This window comes from Cupressus sempervirens, chromosome 8, assembly GCF_028749045.1.
Source record: "Cupressus sempervirens isolate cs-2001-9-10 chromosome 8, ASM2874904v1, whole genome shotgun sequence".
NCBI classification, from domain to species: Eukaryota; Viridiplantae; Streptophyta; class Pinopsida; order Cupressales; family Cupressaceae; genus Cupressus; species Cupressus sempervirens.
Window position 1 is genome coordinate 225,073,465 of NC_143125.1, and position 17,401 is coordinate 225,090,865.

The 17,401-nt window shown below is 35.4% G+C and overlaps 1 protein-coding gene across 7 annotated transcripts in view; it reads right to left on the reverse strand.

Annotated features, from left to right (window-relative positions):
* Positions 1–1,829: 1,829 nt before the first annotated feature.
* Positions 1,830–17,401, reverse strand: part of LOC149542304 (dephospho-CoA kinase-like) — a 47,000-nt gene continuing 31,428 nt past the window's right edge. For 4 of the 7 annotated variants that reach the window (XM_089797289.1, XM_089797284.1, XM_089797286.1 and 1 more), the window contains one exon: positions 2,376–2,485. Coding sequence is in view for 1 of the 7 variants with exons in the window: in XM_089797287.1 (XP_089653413.1) it covers positions 2,044–2,485 (442 nt within the window). In the remaining 6 variants the exon portion in view is untranslated. Of the gene's footprint in view, positions 2,486–2,763; positions 3,224–17,401 lie in introns of those variants that run through there. The other 3 variants (XM_089797287.1, XM_089797282.1, XM_089797283.1) reach the window with 2 other exon arrangements.

Consider the following 17,401-nt stretch of genomic DNA (forward strand, 5'->3'; position numbering starts at 1 on the left):
GCTCCCTTGTTGACTCCACCTTATCACCATTGTCTATATCTACTACCAGTTGATTAGCAAGCTTGTTGCCTTAAGAGGCCATTTCATCCTCCAGCTCTTGAGGTTCATCTTGCTTGGTTAATTATGGCATTTGAGCCATTAAGTCCTCATATGCATTAAGCATTTTTTCATCCTCTCAAAATATCCCTCTTAATGATAAAATCTCCTAAAGTTGGGGTCACTCTCGAAATTCTTATTCCAGCCTCATCAGGTCACCCCACTTCCCCCTCGTCTCATGCACAAGATCTTCTCCATCAAATTCCTAATAATATCCTCTTCATCAAGAGGCTCGTGATCTTGAATGTGTGCCCAAAGAGTCATTTTCTTTAATGTAAGATCAATAAATTGTTTAGGATCACCAAATCTTGGAACAACAGTAGTCACCCTATATTGTTTTAACTTTTAACTAGTTATTTATCTCATTTAATGCCCTTTTCCCAATAGTGAAATCAGGGACAACCCACACCCTAGGCAAGAAACTGCCTTTCCTGTGAGGTGCAAGATATTATTTACGAACTACAGAAAGCTGCCAAATAAATTCAATTATTGCTAACCTAATTAGAACAAATTTTGGAAAAATGTGTGATGGTTGTGGACGCCCATATGCCCTCATGATACTAAAATTATCAAGGAAATAGACTGCTTGTTAGAAAACCTGCGACCTGGCAACAAACCCTGGGAGTTCTAACTCCAACCCTCCAATCGCAAATGCTAAGTTTTCAAAAGTCTCGAGAGCTAACAACTAAGGGAAGCTTAACCATCACTTGCCAATTCTCAACTGCAAAATACCAACTCCTTTAGACCGCTAGACCCAACCACAATGGTAATGTTAACCCTTATCACGTACTCACTAACACAAAATTGTTCATCAAATAACCATAGCAACCTAGCGAGTACCTAAACTCAACTGCCAGTCACTCACTCTCCAACTTTTGATGTACATTCATAAACTTCAGTGAGCTAGAGATAACAGATAGCCTTAACCCATTGGACACTTGGCATGCACTCGTTAACTCTTGGTCTGACAACACCTAACATCTTTTGACCTTGCAAACTGGCAACAAGGCAAAAGTTTAACCGCTAGCATTCCACTCACTACTTGCGGCTTGAATATGGCATGAGACAAATAACATCACGAGTTAACGATAACTGCGAAACTTGATCACAAATTGTATAGTCGCTGACTTGCAACTCAAAAGTGTTACCACTAAACTAACATGAGAGTTAACAGCAACTGCATAAAATGATTCACTCGCTAACTCTCGCCAGTTAAAAAGCATGACATCAAACTAACAAGAGACCCCATGACCAAAGCAAAATTCAAACCTCTCTAACTCGCTAGCATAAAACATTATCACCCAAACAGCTAGAGGCTTCTAGACTTAAACCCAAACCAACACTCGCTAGCTCGCCACTTAAACTTCTAAACATGAAATTGACCTGCGAGTTAAAGCATAAAACAAGAATGACCGACTGTTTGACCAAACATGACGTTGACATGGACAAATCAATAGATGATAACTCAGATTTTCAACATACAATGACTAGCCAACTAAAATATCATGTAAATATGAAACTTCTAATTGCCATGATTACTGACCAGCACATGGAGACCGAGAAAACCAATTCTATATAACCAGAGGATGAAATCTAGACGAAATTCAACAGGGCTTAGCCAAATTTTGCAGTGCTAACACATTGCCAAATTACTTTTTCTTATGCTTAATATTTTTTGATCAACAAAATTGACAGTTTGAGGGACTTATATTTCCCAGCAATAATTCAGTTGATTCGCATGTCATATGAAATTATTTATTTAAATAAGAGAAAAGGCATTAAATGCCCATAATATTTCACCATTTGCATTTGCATTTTGATACACATTTTCCTTTGCAATGCATTTCCATTATTCAAAAACCACCATGATGTAAAACTATTGGTTACACACTGCAAAATACCTTCTCTCCTACAGCAGCAAACAGAAACCCTTGAGAATCGTCAAAATCATAGGGAGGACCTACGGACCAGTAGTAAAATCATAATGGCTATTGCACCAGCGATTTTTAAAACTCCTCTTCTTGATCGCATATATTCTTTCCATGTTAATGGACCAGCAATCTTAAGTGAAATATCATGGATTTGGCCTTTTGTTGCTTCTAATGAACCTGAATTGTCTATTACAATATCAGCTTTGTCTCGTTTCAAATCCCATGGCAATTGAGAGTTTATTCGATTCATTGCCTGTTCTTCAGAGATTCCATCCCTAGTCATAAGCCGTTGAAGTTGAGTTTCACGATCAACCCAAACCACTATAATGGGCTTTGTAAGCCAGTTCATTTTCGCCTCAAATAATAAAGGAACATCAAGAACAATTGTTTCAGATCCCTTTAACCAATGTTTCACTATTTCCCAGTAAATGCCAAAACCAATATATGGAGCCAATGCCCTACACAAGAAGACAAGACTTACATCAAACTCTCAAATTATGGGACTGCTGAGCTTTGTTTATAAATAAACTACTCTACAAACAGAAAAACAAATATAAGCAACAGGAAAATTAAAACTCAAACAACCTCAGCAAGCATACTGTGTATTACGACACTTCAAAAGTACAAAGCTGGAAACTTCTCAAGCACTTGAGATGCAAAGAAAACTTTTGAATCCTACAAAAAGACATCTCTAAAATAATGGCCTTCATTATGGATTAAGATTTTGTAGAGGTGATTAAATTCTGAAGAGTTTGCAGGGACTAATCTTATTCAAGTCTTGCAGCCCGTACTGGCATCAAAGATCCAATTGTGCTTTGGGTACTTATGTTCCAGCAAAAGTAGCCTTTCAATAGCTTACATTCTTGTCAGATATTAATTGTTTTGTCTTAACCAACATTTCAGCCAAGAGCAAATATAAGGGACAAAAAGTACAAACTCAATCAACATCTATAAGCTGTGTCTTAGTACACTCAAATAAGAGAGTGTGCTTTATTATATTCTTGAATCTCAAGCACTTTGGATTGAAGCAAAACCTTTGTAGCAGAAAATAACACTTCTAAAACATGGTCTTCAAAATGGAATAAGGACTTTGAGAGGTGACTAGGTGAAGAAACGATTTCAAAGGAACTGATCTTGTTCAGGTGTTGCAACCCATAAAAGCATCAAGCTCAATTGCACTTTTGGTCCTTGTATTCCTGCATGTATTCATTAGTTACACTTTTTCTCAGATATGAATGTGTTTGGCCTTACCATTCAGAAAAGAACTTGGCAACAACTTATTTCTATAAAAATTTGAACAAGACAAAAATTGTTAAAAGAACATTAATTTTTAAAACTTCCTAAAATAAGTACTCATTTGTAAAATGATCCAGTTATTGTACCTAATATGAGAATTACTATTTTCTCAACACAACAGATAGCACATTGAAGTAGCAACTGATTCGTTAACTTATTCCAACTATAAAATCCAACAAACACCAGAATTGTATTTATTTTTTAAACAAAAGGCCGAGCCTTTACGAATTATATTAAAATAAAGAGTTTTTACAAAGACATGGAAGCCTAAAACAGAGAAATGGAACTGAAAAGAGAAAAGAAGTCATTAAGATAGAGATCAGATTAGCATAGCCATATACCATAACAACAGAAGGTTAAATTTTATGTTTTGTGTTATACCAAGTACCTACTATGTGGGGATATAGGGAAATGCTCCTGGAAAGGGTCCCAGATTCAGATGATGTGTAGCAGCATAAAATTTAATACTTTGAACAAAAACGAGTTCTAGAATTTTATGAAAAATCCTGGAACGATAAAATTTGCGGACTGCAGTCTTGCATTATTTGACTTGATGTGGAGATTATCTCCTAGCAATATCACAATTTGACTTGCTGTGGAAAATATCCCTTACTTATCATCTTGCATTATTTTCCCAAAACAACTTTTATCTACAATGTAGCTCACAATTATCTGGCATTGACTATTTCTTATTGTAGTTTAGTTCTCTCATATACTGGTTTGAAACCATACTAAATATTAATAATATTACTTCTGATAGAAGTTGTATATTCTCCTAACAATAAAACTTAGTCAAACTTCCCATTGTAATTTTATTTAAATTACTTTTAAAATATAATCAAACCTTCAGTGGAAAAAGCTTATGTTACAGCTCTGCATAACAACAGACTCCATAAAAGGGCAATCTTTGGGTCCAAAACACAAACTCAGACCCCGACAAGAATACTGATTTTAGAAACAGGCCTCAAAAATTAATCCCAAAATATTTAAGCATACAGAGAATTAGGCATTTAAAATTAAGATAAAATCACAAATATGAATCATACAACAATGTCAAAAAACAGAGGTGGTGCTATACACTCGTTATTTGAACTTTCCATTGTTTCTTCACTGGTGTTAGTTTCATAGCATTTTTGTCTTTTGTTTCAAATTATGCCTCTTGGAATTGGTTTTCAATTTTCATCTTTGAGATAAAAGGCACTTTACAACATCAGTAGATAGTCTGTGCAGGTGAGAGCTAAGTTGCTGGTATGGGTACAGATACGCGGGTACGGTACGTGGGTACAAGAAACTTTTGAAAAGGGGTTTGGGTACGTTTGGGTACGTTTAGACAAAAAAAATATAAAAAGTCATAAATATATATGTATAGATGTTTACGACCTGAAAAATAGAATATTAGCCATTATGCTATCTACAAAAGCCAACAAGTTAAAAAAACATATTAACATTAAACAATACAATATTAAGCAATAAATTAGAAAAATATATGATAATCAAATATTATAACATCCATGCATTATAAAACTTGCAATTTAATTTTTAAATGTTTAAGAAACTTTAACAACTTATATTATATAAAATTTACTATTATAAATATATTTAGTATTTTAAAAGTTAATACTATTATCATTCTAAATAAAGTTAATATTATTTTAATGTTTAATACTATTATCATTCTAAATAAAGTTAATACTATTTTAATGTTTAATACTATTATCATATTTTAAAGTTTAATACTATTTTGAAGTTTAACTATTATCCTAAACCATTCTAAATATTCCCGTAACATCTTCTTTTCCTAATGATTGTAAGTGTTTGAAAGTTAAATATTTAAAATAATTAAATCATCCTAAAAATCCCCCGTACCTAAAGCAATTTAAAACTTTAATAGTATAAGCAATTTTTAAAAAATCATTCGTAGCTGTCATACATAGGTTGGTCCATCATCGCAGGTACCATTTCCAGAATTTGGACAAGGTGAACGTCTGCACTTTGATTCAGTTAGAATTTACTCTAATATAAATGCAAATTGATAGGAAGACGACCGTCTGCAGTGGATTCGAACAACAACTGTCTGTAGACATTTCTGTTTGCATTTGGGAGGGTTTCTGTCTGCAACAGATAGAAAGGAAAGATGTCGAGCTTTAGTTGTGAGATTTTGAATGTAAAAGAGGGGTTTAAAAAAACACGCCACCCTCAATTCGTCAGAAAACAAAAAAACCGAAGTCAGATCACCACGTCAGGATAAAAACTTTCGGATAGAGGTTGCAAAAGTCATATACATTTCAAACTTGGAAAACTCGAACCCTATCTGATTCCACAGTGATTTTCCAACGTATCCAATTCTGATACGTATCGTACCAGCATTTGAAGGAAATTTCTTAAGTACCGGTTACTTAGGGTGAGAGAGAATGAGAAGACCTATAACTGTAGTAAAATTTTGTTGTGCACTAGAATGAAGGGAACAACTTATTACAATAATAGATAAGCTTCTATTATTAGTTAATGGTTATCTATTTGTAATCTATTGTAAATATTAGAATGTTCCTAATATTTAGATAGTTATAGTTATCTGTTAGCTTTCTTTAGCTTTCTTTTAGCTAGAATAGAATATTTCTATTCTTCACAAATGTTTCCTCAGGAAATGTCGCTTTATTCTTGTCTATATATAGACCTTTCGGTCTCTGTTAATAACAAGCAAGTATTTTACCAGTTACTTCGTAATATGGTATCAAAGCCAATACTCTAAAAAGTTTTGAAAATAATTATAATTTCTTGGTTGAAATTATCTGCCTTAGATTTTTGAAATTATTTTGATGCATATTTGCTTCCAAAACCTCTGGTTCAACTAGGGTTTTCTGCCAAAAAAATTGTGCCATTTTGTCTGTAACACCTGCGATTTTTTCTGATCTACAAACTTGTGCCCTCCTATCTACAACTAGCGCAACTAAATCCTCTAAATATCAAGGGTTATTCTCTGTTGTTCACGTGGAGGTCTATTGGGTGCCATTTCTCTGCCACTCATGCTTAGATTTTTATGCCACTCGCATCCAAATTTTTCTGAAAATTGCACATCTGTTTTATGGCCTGTTTTTTCCATTTTATTTTTAAAAGTGATTATTTTTTGCCTATTTGGAGGCATCTAGGTTTATTAAAACCTCTGTTGGTTATTCGTGCCCAGATTCTACAATTTTCTCTATGAATCCACCATTTTTCTAAGCTCTTTTTAAACTTTTTTGCAGCCAGTGCCATTTTTAATTGAAACCCTAAATTTTTGTACCCTATAAAAAAAATTATAGATTCTTAGCCAAGTTACCATGGTTCGTCCTTGGACCCCCCAGACCTATAGAAGTTCGAACTAGTTCAAAGTTAGGGTTTAGTTCACAGTCCGGTTCAGGCAAGGTTCCAAATTTCACTAGCTAGTTCGATCTAGTTCGAACCACATGCTTTCTAGGCCTCGCAAACGACAATAATGTGTTTTTTTTGCAAAATTTAATAAGATTTTGGCATCCACAATCCTACAAGGTTGTTATAAAATGCTTTTGGTAGCCTCGCATTGTCATTTTTTGAGGCCTCTCATTGTCATTGTCATTTTTTGAAAAATTTGATGCCAATACCATTGTTGTTGCTGCTGATCCCATTGGCATTAGCTCTATTGCTGAGTTAACTAATGCCAAAGAAGAAGATGATGAACATGAAAAAGATGAAGATTGAAGAACTAAGAATATTAATAGATTTTTATTCCATTAGTTGAACAAATGAACGTGAAATAATGATACTTGAACTTGATGCCATGATTTATTTTTAATGTTTTAAATCTTTGATGTTGAATTATATGATGGTATGATCACTATGATTGCAATTTTATGGTGTTTTTGTTGTGTTTATGCTACTATGCTACATTCTAATTTTAACTCATGGTTCATTATTTATTTATTTATTCTAATTTTTACATAATTCTGTACTAATGAACCAAAACCCCTTTCCAAAATTTTGAAAACTTGCGAACCGGTTCTCGAACTTCAAACTTGGAACCGAACCCAATCCTGTAACTTAGATTCTTGGTGGATTTTTCAAGAGCTCAGCTAGGTTGTCCATTTTTCTGGGTACCTTGATTTTCTTGCTTTAACTTTCGAGCTAGCAGATCCAAAATTCAACAACATATTCCTTCTAGGTTTTCTGAGCTCTCTTCTGGGTACCTCTTCATTTTTCTAGGTCTTCTGTTTTTTGCCTCAAAGTACATGCCTTCACAAATTTTCACACTTTTTCACTGGAAAACGTGCTATGGCATCTCTAACTAATATTTTGTTGAGGGAAATCAAAAGTTCAATAGTCGCCAATATGTCACATGGAAACAACGGATGCTAACCATCTTCGAATATCGCGACAACGACATGGTGGTTCTAGTTCTCGGCAATCTTATCAATAGATCCTCTGCTCCAACTTCAAAAGGCTCCAAAGAAAAAGAACATTCAATGCAACTATTGCCACAAGTATGGGCACCTGAAGGTTGAATGTCAGAAGCGCTTAGCTGCCCTATCTAAGCAATATGGTTCGCAGCCCACAACAAACAATACGAAACACTTTGAGCAGACAAAATCTGTGTTTTACACTTTTTGACAGTTCTGTGCTCTGGATAGATTAACCATTGAGGGAGGGTACTATGATAATAGATAAGCTTATATTATTAGTTAATGGTTATCTATTTGTAATCTATTATAAATATTAAAAAAAATTAATATTTAGTTAGTTGTGGGTTTAGCTAAAATAGAATATTTATATTCTTTACTATCATTTCCCAAGGAAACATCACTTTATTCTTTTGTATATATAGACCTCTTGGTCTCTGTTTATAACAAGCAAGCATTTTACAAATTACTTTGTAATACAACTTCTCGTTGAGAGATAGTGAGAAGACCCACTCCTACAGTAAAATTTTCATTGTGGGCTAGAATGAATGGAACAACTTCTAGCTAATTAGTGAAATGAAGTTTTGGGACTGAAGCTTTAAGTATTTATAGAATAACAAAAATGTGGAAAGTCTTGAAGAAAAATGCATTAAATGTCGAATTTTTTGTCCATGATTGAATTTTACAGTAGGTTGAGTTGCCTCTTTAAATCATTTATTCTGTCCCTTCATGTCTTAGGCCTTAAGAAATTCTTAAACCGTTACCTAACATATTTTTGTCCCTTTATCAAGTCTGATTTTGTCACCTTTTCTTGCCTGATTTTTTTCTATCCACAAGCCCTTTACCATTTAAGTTCGTCCCTTTCATTGAATTTTACAGTAGGTTGAGTTGCCTCTTTAAATCATTTATTCTGTCCCTTCATGTCTTAGGCCTTAAGAAATTCTTAAACCGTTACCTAACATATTTTTGTCCCTTTATCAAGTCTGATTTTGTCTCCTTTTCTTGCCTGATTTTTTTCTATCCACGAGCCCTTTACCATTTAAGTTCGTCCCTTTATGTCTTAGGCCTTAAGGAATTCTTAAACCTTAACTAACAGATTTTTTTTTCCCTTTATCAAGTCTGATTTTGTAACCTTTTCTTGCCTGATTTTTTTCTATCCACAAGCCCTTTACCTTTTTACAAGTCCCTGACTGTTTTAACAAACTTAGAAGGCAATTAATTTCAAACATTTCAAATACAATTGAAGGTTAGCAGCTATAGGTTCAATATTGATCTGTATGAATAAGAAAGAAAAGTTATTATGTAGTTTTTTTAACAGAACACATGCAGAACAAAAACAGTCTGGAATCTACAGGGTCATTAGTGACTCGGGATGAACCTGCACCGATGGACTCAACCCAGACATGCAGAAATGACCTGGTTTAAAATCTATACCGCAGAAAGATCCCAAAAATGCAAAACAGAGTAACGCTCCAGCGCGAACACCAACCCTAAACATGAGTGAGGAGTGTATCTTTACACATGGAGAATTCATTTAATCTTGTATTGATCAAAATAAGGACTCAGAAGCAAGAGCCTACACCACAATGGTAAATTGTGAATCTCTCATTTGAGAAGTCTTGGGTTCGAGTCTACTCAAGTTTAACACATACTATGATAATAATAATAATAATAAATTTCAACAAATAATAATAAAATAATATACTCTAGGATTTGGCCCATTATCTATCAAAAAAAAATATGAGGATTCAACTGGTTCATCGGTGCAAATAAGAGCTGTAACAATTATTTATGCCATTGGAGGAGTGAGGGGCAGATTGCATCAATAGCAACTCATTGTACTCGGTAATATTGTGAATATTATTGAGCTAGTAGGCCATTTACCCCTATAAAAACTGGTTTTCCCCTGAGAGGGTTTGTGGTTTTTTCATTGCAGGAATTTTATTTTCCTATTTATAAACAATGTCTCTTTTAAAGCTGCATTTTGATAAATCAGTCAGAACAGTATATTTAAATATTTAAGATTCTTGAACTCTAAATCAATTTGAGAATTAGGGACCATCCTCCTCCCCGCCTCTATAGATATCATAAAAGCACCGGTTTATAAAAGAACACAAGTAATACAAAACCGCAATTGTTACCGTGGCATTCTATCTGATACTCATAATAGATACAATCCAGTAACCACATGTTAGATGTGCATACAATACTAACGATAACCAATTCAAACATATGTTTTTCTCAGAAAACATTCTATAATTCAAACCAGAGACTGTTGAGTGGGCATAAGCATTTAAAAACTTTGATGGAATTTAAAATTGAATGTTTATAGTCTTTTCAAATATTTAATGACATATTTATCGTAGTTGTTAGACTGTTCATATTTAAACTTTTAAAACACAAGTTATATATTTTTATGTATAATCCAAATAGGACTCTCAAACATTTTGAATTCAGGTTAATTCATTCTACTGTGTACACTTACTAGCTTAAATGACAAATGCTTTAAGGCACACTCACAGACCTAGGAATTCATTTCAGCAAAATAACTGGTTACGTAGGGCAATAAATGAATAAGATGATTGATCCAGGAGACCGTTTCAGAAATAATAATTGGTTATGTAGGACAATAAATGTATAGGAAAATTGATCCAGGGGACCATTTCAGCAAAATCATTGGTTATGTAGGACAATAAATGTATAAGAAAATTGATCCAGGGGACCATTTCAGCAAAATAATTGGTTATGTAGGACAGAAAATGAATAATCAAGGATGTAGCGAAGGTGATGGTTGATCCCAACACCCTGGAGCAATAAGCAGCTGAAAACAATCCACACATGATGAGTTCAACTTCAGATAAACTTGTCAAGCAAGTTCAGCTGAAGACAAACCCATACAGTACAAAACAGAATACAAAGATATGTTGAAACTTATACCATCCCAACCCATCCATCTGGAAGAAATAAGATGCATGAAAGGTTGCACGGGGACGGGGGTACTTGGGTACTTAGGTTATGGGTACGGTTAAGGCTATTTTGCAAAATAGGTGATGGGGGTACTTGGGTACATCAAATGTTTTTTAATAATTTAATATTTATAGAAAATTTGGAAAAATGAGTCATGACAATGGTTTTCCAAAACAAGAACAGTGATAAAGTTTGCAGATGTAATTTATTTGTTCAGTTTCAGATCTAAAATATGTTTGTAACAATAATATATGCTAAATCTTTAGATGCATAACAGAGAAGGCAAATTTTAAACTTGAACAAGAAGATCATAAATCATATAACAATGACATATTGCAAATCATAAACTTCTCTTGAAGGGTGATAAAGTTTTGTTAATCAGTATTGTATCATAGTGTCAAACTGATTACATATTAAATTGCACTTGATAAACAAAAAGCTGATACGCAAACAAAAAATCAAACAAAAATTAGAAACTCTTAATAAAGGTTCTTAGCTATGATGCTCTCCACTGAGTAACCAATACTTAAGTGTAAGCGGGTACACGTCCTAGGGGTGTGGACACGCATACCCATGCAACCTAGGATGCATGTTGATAAGATCACAATGGAGTATTTAAATGTTTTGCAGATCAGACTGGTTAGCCCAGCTTGAGGTTTATTATAATATGTGTACTATTAGAAAAGCACAACCAAAACAATTGCAAGGTTAGAATTGGCTAATCATTCACACAATATAAAAGAACCACCAATTTCTAAACAGGGTGAACTTGCTAAGCTAACAAATATGCAATTTTATTCAATTAAGATGAAGAAAAGGAAGGTCAGGCAATTGGCTATATTTTAGGCAATGAGGAACCCAAAGTATAAGTATTAATAGTAAATTCTGAGAGAAGGGTGTCCTGACAGAATAAAATTGTGCTCTACACTACTATGATGTCTGACAAAGTACATTAGAGGATTTCTCAGTTATTTAAGGATATCTGTAATGCTAACCAAGCCTACAGGCATAGATGAGACAAGCTCCATCTAGAGAAGGAAAAGGACGGTACATGACAGCCTTTATATACAACAAAATGAAAAAGGTGGATCTAAGTCAACAAGGAAAAGTAAATAAAATGGTAAGCATGCCACTGCTACTATTTTTTAAAGGAAATTAAAAATCATTCTGGGCATTGAGCATGATTGATAATATAGAAAAGAAATGATGAAAACTACATTCAAAAATGCATCCTAGAAATGTTGGAAATTACTTCCTTTGAAAATTTAAAAAACAAGAGGGAGCACCTCCAGTGTCAATATGATTGTTTGTATTTCCATGTTAATTTATGAAGACAGATATGCTTAACGGTAAGGATAACAATTTATACAAACATTCTGAACTTTTCTTTATCAAAATTCAAATAGAGAAAATAAAAGTCAATGCTCTGTTATTCACATTCACAAGAAAAATTAAATTCCAAATGATAGATATCAAACTTGGCTTGATTACACAAGATACCTGTACTGTCATAAATTGTTGACCTTAACAATTTCGCACTAAGATTGAACCCATTTTGGCATGTGTCAATACATTATTGTGCCTGATTGCAGGGTTGGTTCCATCAACTTGTTTTATTCCCCTATTCCCAGCCTTCTTTATAGCACATTTTACTAGGACTAAGGCATCTAGTGCCCCTATCCCAAACAGATAGGCTCAACTTCCACTTGCAAGTTGCAGGAATTAACATTGCTTTCTCGGCCTCCACCAAAAAGGTCATTCAAAAAGGAATAAGTTGCATATAAATACAACTCCCTTTCCCATTTCAAAGTTCTCCATCCTCTAAGACATTCATGCAATCATTCACACAGTCTAGCAAGTCTTTCAAGCACATATTTGCATTCAAACATTCATGTCCACCACAGCAATCATGATTAAAGCAGGCAGTGACAGACTACAACTGACTTTAAGTTTGAACAGACCAAAAGCCCCAGATAAGGGTGCCCAGTGCCTGTCTAGCTACAATCCCAATCTTTGGAATAGTGTGCAGAGCCTCCTGATTACATTTCTAGCTTTCTTCAAAAGCCTCCATCATCTCAAAACTAGGGTACTTGGTGATTTTGTGTATTGTCCCCTTTTGTGATGCCCTGGTTTTTGCCCTAAATAACAAACTAAAAGTAGAACAAGTAGTGGAATAGAATTAATAACACCATGTACTTGGTTGAGATCCTGCAACATGTTAGGAAATCATGGAAACATAATTCACAAAATGGATCTTCCTTATTAGAAACACTAAAAGCATATAGATCATTACAACTAGTGTTAGGAACATTAATTAAAATATCAAATATATTATATTGATGAAGCTCAACCATAGGAGAGCTCGGATAGGAGCATATTAGGGTGTCTTAATCAATCCCAATGTTCCACTACCTGTTGAGGACAGGGGGGTGCTTTTTGGGGACAGGGGAACAAAGGGTGTAAGGTCGGAGACAGTGGAGAGGATGTGGAAGGGAGTGGTGCTGACATGCATATAGTATTATAAAAGTTACTTACGAAAAGACATGTGAGAATCACATTTCAAATGAAACTTTGGCAAATTGGTAACATAGTAAAATTACAGATAGTGAATACTAAGATATGAATTGAATGTGTCAATATGTCAAATTTAACTGCTGACTATGACTGATATTTTAGAGATAGTGATATTGTCATCCACCACTGATTATATGAAACCCTTATCCATTGAAATTAACCATATATGAAAATGGAATTGGATAAGGAGTTGTTGGATAAATAAGACAGTGGCACCACATAATTGCAGAAAACACCAACTTAGATACCATAGTTCTGTTCTATTTAGGTTTGCAAATAATCTGAAAAATGTCCTTCAATCAGCCAAAAATACATGTACAATCCGATTTGCTTGCGAATATTTTTAAACTACACATTTGAGACGTTTGGGGACAAGAAACTTCCTAGAGAGGTTCAAGGGACTCTTGGGTGTCCCCAGCCGTCTTGGTGGGCAGTGGTAGGAGGTTGCCATATCCCTGTCCCCATATCCCAGAGACATCCTCGTCTCGAAAACATAGGGCTCCGAGGGGGAATACATCGCTATATTCAACTAATCAATCCTCCACTCTACACCCAAGAGTGGGTGTCATCTCTCTTGGCCTTGTAGGTAGTGAGAAATCCATAGCCAATCAACACTTTACTCTAAGTGGATACCATCCCTCTTGGCCTCATGTGGCCCTTAGCACCCATATGAGGATGTATACCTAGCGAGGAATTAGGTAGTGAGAAATCCATAGCCGATCAACCCTTTACTCCAAGTGGATATCATCCCTCTTGGCCTCATGTGGCCCTTGGCACCCATATGAGGATGTATACCTAGTGAGGAATCCATAGTTGATCAACCCTCTACCCCAGGCCCACGAGTGGGCACCATCCCTGATGGCCTCGTGATGCCCTTGACATCAATATGAGGGGGCATACCTAGTGAGGAATCCAAACATCCCCCTCTTACATTATCTCATGTATCCTCCTTATAATTACAGTTGCTTAACATAATGGTCAACCAAGATAAGGGCTTAAGAAAACTACAATAAGGTGTTTGGAGTGTCCTACCCTCTAAGCCCAAAGGCGGGGCACTCCGTGCACCCCCTTGCCTTCATGGGACAATTTGTCACCACCATCAGGTGGTATGCTTTAAAGAGGACCTCTAACAATTTCTCCCTCCTTGTACTCCTTTTCCAACCTTATCATGTTTGATATTTCATTAGGAGATGAATAAATTTAGAATTTAGAAAGATTGGTGATTTGCATAAGAAATATTATCTTAGATAACATCTTCATCATGCATGCTAAGCATACACTTCATGCATACCACCATTGATGAATGATATAGCTTGCACTAAATAGTAATATCTAGTTTGATCCACCTATGAGCCTAATAGTTGATATCAAGTGTAACACATGGATGCACACCCAAGCCTACACCCCCTACACCGGGTGCTAGGATGTCCCTAGAACGGGTACGTCGCACCTAAGCACCTCCACCGCAAATTTTCGCCACTACACTATCATCATCCTCATTCTCGTCCCCGTCCCTATCCCTATCTAGAACTCCAAGATGTGGGTGTGGGGTGACACGCCTAAGAACTACCGAGGTGTCCCTCGACCGCACCCAAGATAGAATGGGGTGCGTTTGGCAACGACAGCCCAAATGTCAACAAAATTTTAGTTTTTTTTTTTTTTTTTTCCCTATTAAACCCTAAGTCTATGTGGGTCACATATGGAGCCCTCTAAGCCTTCAAAAGGCCCATATACTTCATTTAGCCTTCCTTTTTTTCTGCAACAATCACTAGTACATTTGACCCCATTTTTAGAACAAAATTTTCGACCATCTATTAAAATGGGGTCAAATTGGTCGGAATATGCAAGGAAAAACATCTTTTTTTTTAAATCCATGCCCATGTTGGTCGAAATTTCGACCAACACGGGCTTCATTATGTTAAAATAAAAAAAGTTTTATCTCACGTGAAGAGAAATGCGCGCTTGTTGAAAGGGCAAAGTAAAAGGGCTTTGACCATCATGTGTTCAGTGTGAAGGCAGTAGACATTGGCGTCAACTGGGGCACCATATCAGCACATAGACCCCCTCCTCCTACTGTTGCGAGGCTTCTAAGGGCCAATAATATTATGAAGGTGAAGATTTTTGATGCAGATCTCCTAGTTTTGGAGGCTCTTGTGGGCTCTAGTATTCAGGTCATGGTGGGCATTCCAAATGACATGTTCAGGCTTATGAGTGTCTCTTCGGCAGCTGCAGACATGTGGGTTCATGATAATGTCACTAGATATGCCTTCAGAGGGGGTATTGATATTAGGTAAAGATTTAAAGATTTGCTTTCAATGGATGTTTCTGATTGAATATTTTACCTCCAAAAGCTATTTAAAAAGGTGTTAGGGATCATTTTTAGGATATGCTGAAGAATGTTATTGTTACATTGCAGGAATGAGCTTGGGTTCTTCCAAAATCTTTTGAGGATAAAATTTCTCTCAATGTTTCTAGTTTCAAGGACAAAACCCCCCTAACTAATCTATTATTTGTGAATATTTATGTCACGGATTATTTACGAATTTTCTATTTGTGGGTTTAACTCTAAATTTAAGTGCTTGATTTATCTGCTGTTTGGACGTCATTTATTAGGTTTTTGCACATTGTACATCATTGAAGGGTGTGGAAGCACATTTAAGCCAGGTCACGCCATTTTACTTTGTTGTTTGTCCCATGGCTGAGGAAAGGTATGAGCTCGCTCAGGCAAAGTGCCCAAGCTTAAAACCATTTTCTTGATGTATGGAGTCACCTAGGTGTGGTAACATGTTTCCATGCAGTTTAGCATAGAATAAATTAATATTGATGTTTCTATATTGTTTTGATCATAATTATCAAAGTAATATTACTTATTTCCAATGACATTCAATGAAGTTTGGAAGCATGTAATGGAATATGCTGAATGTGTGTTGGTGAACTATCCAGGTTGATATGTCGCTGTCCAGGCTGTTACAGCATGTTGCCAGTCCCTTCGCAGACCTGTGATGGCTTCCCAGTCAGCCAAATAAGGTACACTTGTTATTTCCAAATGGGTGAATTGGTTTCATTATTTTGGGTCATTTTGGAGAGGTGTTCAGTATTTGTTTTGTATCAGTACTTCATTACAGCAATTATTCAGGGATTATAATGAATGTGGAGTAAACTTATTACCCTTTGGAATGCTATACCGTCAAAGACATATTTTTCTAAGCTATTCAAATTTTGACATTGGATGTTAATAATGCCATTGAGTTGATTGATTACTGTTACTCCCTGGCTAAATGATTCATTAGATTCACCCACCACTGGATAAGTGGAAGGAGTTTACTTTGTTCTGAGCAATGAATAAGCTTTCCCACTGAAAAGTGAATGTGCCCCTATATTTTGAAATTTTCCCACTGCAAGTAGAAACGTCCACAAACTCATCATTTACTTTTAAGACTTGTATAGGCTTTCCCACTAAACAACCAAATGTGCCTCTAAACTTTCCCAATGCAAGTGGAAGTGTCATTGTGATTCCCATTGAACAAGTAGAAGATTGCTTTCTTTCAGTATCGCAACACATCCCATTGAATAGATGGTCACGGAGAGCTTGCCACCTGATGCTTTCCTTTAAGCAGTTTGTTCCAGTTGATCGTGATCCTATTTCCTGAACATCATATGCTCTCACCTTGCCTTCTCCAAGATCTAGGTAATAATGTGATTAGATAGTGAAAAGGGAAATGTTACGTATCTCATTTACAATTGAAGCTAGCATTTATTAAAAAAAAATTAGGCGTGTATGTTACACTTACCCAAAATCCGCAAAAGATATATGCTGAGTGCCATCAATTGGAGAGAACTTTGAGGCATGAGACATGGTTTTTGAAGTTAAAACTTATTAGTAATACTCCCTTAAGAAGAGTGGTGCAGAAAAGCTTAAGTCATAATTTATAGACCTTCTAAGATCATGCAAAGAATAAGAGAGTTTGCATATGAGTTGAAGCTGCTAGATAATAGCAAAATTCACAATGTTTTTCATGTGACACATCTAAAGAGAGCTCCTGGAGCGCGTATTAAACCTTCTTTGGAGCTGCCACCGCTTGAAGATGAAGGAAAATTTCTACTAAAAGATGTTAGCATCCAAATCTG